The 5,351-nt window shown below is 39.6% G+C and overlaps 2 protein-coding genes across 2 annotated transcripts in view; one reads left to right on the top strand and one right to left on the bottom strand.

Annotated features, from left to right (window-relative positions):
- Window positions 1-2,048, bottom strand: part of LOC107097109 (polyserase-2-like) — a 14,151-nt gene extending 12,103 nt beyond the window's left edge. Inside the window, exon 1 of the mRNA XM_015394125.1 lies at window positions 1,925-2,048. Coding sequence (XP_015249611.1) covers window positions 1,925-1,979 — 55 coding nt within the window. The 5' untranslated portion in view covers window positions 1,980-2,048. The remainder of the gene's footprint in view (window positions 1-1,924) is intronic.
- Window positions 2,049-4,516: 2,468 nt separating this feature from the next.
- kat8 (K(lysine) acetyltransferase 8) overlaps window positions 4,517-5,351 on the top strand; it is a 9,190-nt gene continuing 8,355 nt past the window's right edge. The window contains exon 1 of the mRNA XM_015393124.1: window positions 4,517-4,890. Within this exon, the coding sequence (XP_015248610.1) occupies window positions 4,572-4,890 (319 nt within the window). The 5' untranslated portion in view covers window positions 4,517-4,571. The remainder of the gene's footprint in view (window positions 4,891-5,351) is intronic.

The following is a 5,351-nucleotide window of genomic DNA, read 5'->3' as shown; positions in this document are numbered from 1 at the left end:
GTTCAGCATGGGGGTGAGTAGAAAATGAAGGCTAATCATGTTTTGGGTGTACTATTCCTTTAATGCTGCAGATGATCGGCTGCCTGCTCTGTATGTATTCTGCCTGCCTGCCTGTAGGGGGCGCATGGCCCGTTCAGCCTCTGGGGCGTCTGAAGGGCTTCGTTTGAGAGGAAGTTTCATTACAGGCCGTTTTTCTTTTTTCTGTATTTTATTCTGGGCTCACTTTTATTTTCCCTTCAAAGGAAGATCCACTCGGTCCCCACAACGTAGCATATTTCCTAATTTAACATCAGAACATTTAATAGAGTGGATCAATAAAGCTGGACTTAATAATCATGAGTAAACAAACTTGTCTGTTTGATATCTTCTATAAATAGTGACTCCGTGTTTAATGCAGCCTTGGAATCAGGAATCAAAGGTTCACGAGGATTTCAGCAATAAAGTGCTGCTGTCTTTCTCTGTAATCTGGATCTTTTTCCAAGAAGCCTTCGATAAGTTTAGTAGATGAAGCCTTGAAATCTTCTGGAGCTGAAATATTCATCCATGTTTGATTTTATTGGCTGTTACTCCACTTCTGCTTTATCTAAATCCCTCTGAAGTTTCTATATTTATAGCTAATGGCTGATAAAACCTAAAAATGAAGAACTTTATGCTTAAATATTGTTGTGCAGTTGTCTGTTAATAGATGTCAGTCTCACTCATCTGAACCTTTTTAATTCTTGTTAAGATCACTGATAATTAGCTCAGATTAAAATAAACAGATGAAAATTTTCACTGATTCTTTATTCAGAAGAAGAAATAGAGGAATTAGGATTATTTATAACTGTGACCAAAAAGCTTTTTTTTCCTGTAGTAAAATACTAATATTCTTAATGTTAATTTTTTTTTTCATAGAATTAGTTTGGATTTGATCCTTTAATTGACTTTATTTTTCATTCAAACCTTTATAAAGGAAACTTAATTTGGATGCTGATTGTGTCGTGGAAGCAGAGCTGACGCTCTCTAACCGCCGCTCCTCCCATCGTCTTATTTTAGAACAATCATTTCTTTTATTTTATTCTGACTAAAGCTACAGGAATGTTCCTGCGTTCTTCACTGGTGACTTTCTTATCATCACTTCATCCAGCCAAACGATTCAGGATATTTTCTGACAACTCAAATGGTTTGACGTTTATTCAAAGACTGTAGCTCATAGAAATAGCTGTGAAGTCAGGAGTCTCTCCTGAAACCGTCATAACTGGGAGTCATGGAGGCAAATGTTTACCTGAAAGCTTTTTGTTTGGTTTCATGAATGACCTATAAATGTCAAACATGACGTTATGGAGAACACGCATCCTAAAAGCATCATTTAGACTGAACTAAAACACCTTTTCAAAAACCTTCTCTTTGTTTAAAGGTTAGTTTTAATGCAGAGATTTAAATCTTTATTTATAAAGCCGTAAAAACAACAGGTTCCGATCCTAATAAATGAGTAAAACACTTCAATTCAAGATGAAAAATATATAAAAGTTCTTAAAACATTTGAATCATATCACCACCTATAGAGACAAGTTGTATCTTTTACAATTTGAACATTTAGAAACTTTCCATTTAGGTATTTAATTTCCAGTTGATCTTATTCCTGATCATTTCCAGCAAACGATTATTTATTTTACGCAAAAATCCTGTTTTTCCTAAAAATCTGGATTTTGTATCATGTTCACTCATGTTTTTCTAGCAGCTAAGTTATTTCTGAGCAAGATGATAGTTTTGGGAAGTTCAGGTTAGCAAATAAGTTCAGCAGGTTTCCTGAAGTAACCTTAAAACCTTTAATGACTAATAGCTGCTTATGTTCTGAGGTTTGACCTTTTCTCTCGTTTTATCCTCATCTTGGAGTAAATGCAGCATGAAGTGAGTGAAGGAACCGGACAGGTGGGATTCTTACCTTGGGTCAGCAGAGTCAGCAGAGCAGCCACACAAACCACCTTGTAGAGAGCCATTGCTGCGAGTTAAAGTCAACTGACCTGGTTTAGCAATAATAACCTGCAGCAGGTCTGCAGACACGCCTCGGCCAGTTTAAGGCCATGCCCAGCACCTCTTACCTGCTCCTCCTCCCTGAGCACAGCACACCTGTGACAGGCAGCCCCACTGGCGTCTGAACTCACCAGTTCTGTCTCCATCAGACTAAATGATGCTCTAACTGGGAGAGTCTGTAGAGTAAATGAACCTGGAGGGAGGAAGATCTTAAATGTGTGGAGAAGCTGAGTTTGTGTTCCTCAGACCAGCAGCTCTGGACTTCAGATTAGATGAGAACTTTATAGGCGATGGATGTTTTTATTGGTTAAGCAACATCAGCAAAACTAACCAAGTTTGTAGAGAAAAACAAACGAGGGATTTATTACAATTTAACTTTCACACAATTAAGAGTGTGAACAACAAAGTAAAGAGAGCTTCTAGAAAAGTAAATACAGTCTTAAGAACTTTGCAGGGTTTTGTTCTTTGCTCCTTATTTTTGGCACCACAAACGCCACCTTGTGGCCATTCGTGGTCCTGCACTGGACTGGTTTAAAGGGGTCATAGAATGCAAACTGAGTTTCTATTGTCATAGATGAATAACGATAGTTTAGTGGGTGAAATGGACGTACAGAGAAGTTCAAACTCCATCAACACCTCCTTTCTCTGCACATCTCACAATTCTAATCTTCCACCATAAAACGGGCGAATCCAATGAAGCACAGAGTTGTCATAAACTCGGGGATGTTGCCTTATTTGGTTCTGGTCCTTTACTTTTGTCACGCCCCAAAATTGACATCCTGGGCCAAGAACATGAATAGAGGTCGATGGAAGACAGCAGTTTAGCTGTTCAGCCTAAAGTTGGGTAAACTTCTACAAGAATCACAAAGCAGGCAGTTTCTCTATTGATGAGCCAGAACCACGGGAGGAAATGCAGCGTTCCAGGCTGACCGGAGAAAAGGGAAAATTTTAAGAGTCTCCCCAACGATCAGAAAACTCGACAGGCATAGATTATTTCTGTTTATCAGGAGATCCCTGCAGAGTTTGATGCTCAGCTTTTCATTTGCTCGAAGCATTTTATCAAAGACAGCTTTCAACATCTTGGAAAGTTAAAAGCCGGATTTGATAAGCTTCTTTTATAGAAACCAGGGGCTGTTCCCACAAACCCAGGCCATTGCAACCGCAGCTGGAAGGTTGATTCTGTTGCTAAGCTGCCAGCTGGGGGCGGAGCGACTGACCTGCTCTGTAGTCGACCAACATCCCCCCCCAGACATTTTTTTATTGGTCTGAAAAGTAGGACATGTCCAGGAAAAAGAGGACGTCTGGTCCCCCTACCAAATCAACAATTTGATGTTTCAGTGAGTGAGTGCTTGTTGCTATGATGCGTCTTTGCTCAGCAGCTTGGCTCGTTGTAAACCAACCAATTAGAGCACAGCTCATCTAAATATTCATGATCAAACCATAAAAGGAAGAAAACCTGTGAACTGAGCAGAGAGGGTATTTAAGGGAGACTGAGACAAAGAGAGAACTAATGAGCAGACTGGGTACAGGTGCGCATAGAGCAGAACAAAAAAAGGAGCTACGGAAAAAGGTGAACACAAGAGGGCAGCAAGGGGCAACCAATAAAAACCTAGAAAACTGAAAATAACCAGAAAACACAACAAAATAAGAATTAAACCACTAAGACAAGGTGAGTCCTTCCTGCATGTGTGACAGGTATACTTTGTGCAGTGAACACAACCCTCAATGCTGTGGTTCCTGTTGCAGAGATTGCACACCTGGCCTGCTTAGAATAACAATGAAAAAATCTAAAAAAATTTTTTAGCACATTTTCCCAAAGTATATCCCTGTATCTACTCTATTAATTTTTGGACTCTTCGTGGACAAAATATAATATGTAAACTGAAAACATAGATTGAAAGTGACTATAGGAGTGTAATACTGTAATTTGCCCATGGAGACACTAATGGTACTTTTATCACATACCTACTCATTTTGTAAGCTAAATTCATATAAACAATATTTGTTTATAAACATATAAACAAATATTCCCAAAGGTCCGCCAACTTCAGATGTTTTGTTGCACCAATTCAAAGAGTGGATGAAATTTTTACTTTAATTCATTTGAAACAGAGACATACTTCCATGGATATTTATGAGAAATTTTCCAATTAATAATGTATTTCGTTTTTTGTATGTATTTTATTTTACAGCACCTGTCTATTGACCTTCTGTATATATTTTTTGTTTGTAATATCTGTATATTTGTTTTTTTGTAAAGTATTTTCAATAAAAAAAATCTAAACATATTTATTAATATATTTCAAAATATTTTACATAATAATTTAAATTAAATTACAAAAAAAATATTTTATTTTTTTATCAGGGTCATTGGGTGGGTGAGACGGAGCCCTGGCGCCCTCTACTGGCCAGCCACCACTGCAGCAGGTAAATAAAATAGCTTTTTTTCACAGGCCTTACCGGTAGGTGGCGGTAAAGAGCATCACGTTGTTTTCCTTCCGCCATTGAACCTCACAAAGAAGAAGAGTCGCTGTTTGCGAGTTTAAAGGCGTCCAGGGATGACTGGCGGGAACGCTTTTCACAAGAGTTTCTGTTCCACTAAGGACTCCGAGCTCAACATGGACGTGGACTTGGACTCGAGTCGGACCGAGAGCGAGCGGGGAGACCTGGACAGCAGTGTCCCCATTGCCTGCTCCTCTAACGGAAGCGGCGGGGAGGAGGACGAAGCGGAGGGCCTGGGCAGGCCCAGAGAAGCCGGGGGCTCAAGTAATCAGCTCACCCCGGATGGAGGGAGCGACATCGGGATCGGCAGGGAGCAAGAAGTGTCGGTGGAAATAGGAGAAACTTATTTGTGTCAAAGAACGGATAAAACATGGCGTGAGTAAAATCATCGTTTAACTGCTCTGCCTCTGATCTAGTTCATGTTGATCTATAGTTTTACCACAAAAAGATCTAATATTGAATTAACGATTACAGCCGAGACATTTTAGCATTTTAACTCATTAATAACCGAAACAATCTGCGTTTATCTCATTATTAACAGACGCTTTGAAATCTAAGCTTATTTGAAACAAGATATTTTGGTCGGTAAATTATCAAATGATGTTTTTATTAAAGCACCGATTGTTTACATCACTGAAGTTAGCTTCCGGTTCGCAGCTTCCACCTCTGATGGGTTAGGGTTAGCCAGAACCAGACTGCTGGTTCTGATGGTTCTGATGGGTTAGGGTTAGCCAGAACCAGACTGCTGGTTCTGATGGTTCTGATGGGTTAGGGTTAGCCAGAACCAGACTGCTGGTTCTGATGGTTCTGATGGGTTAGGGTTAGCCAGAACCAGA

Source organism: Cyprinodon variegatus, unplaced genomic scaffold, assembly GCF_000732505.1.
Source record: "Cyprinodon variegatus isolate N-32 unplaced genomic scaffold, C_variegatus-1.0 Scaffold24, whole genome shotgun sequence".
In the NCBI taxonomy this organism is placed as follows: domain Eukaryota; kingdom Metazoa; phylum Chordata; class Actinopteri; order Cyprinodontiformes; family Cyprinodontidae; genus Cyprinodon; species Cyprinodon variegatus.
The sequence above is the reverse complement of the archived record's forward strand: the minus strand, read 5'-3'. Positions and strand labels throughout refer to the sequence as shown.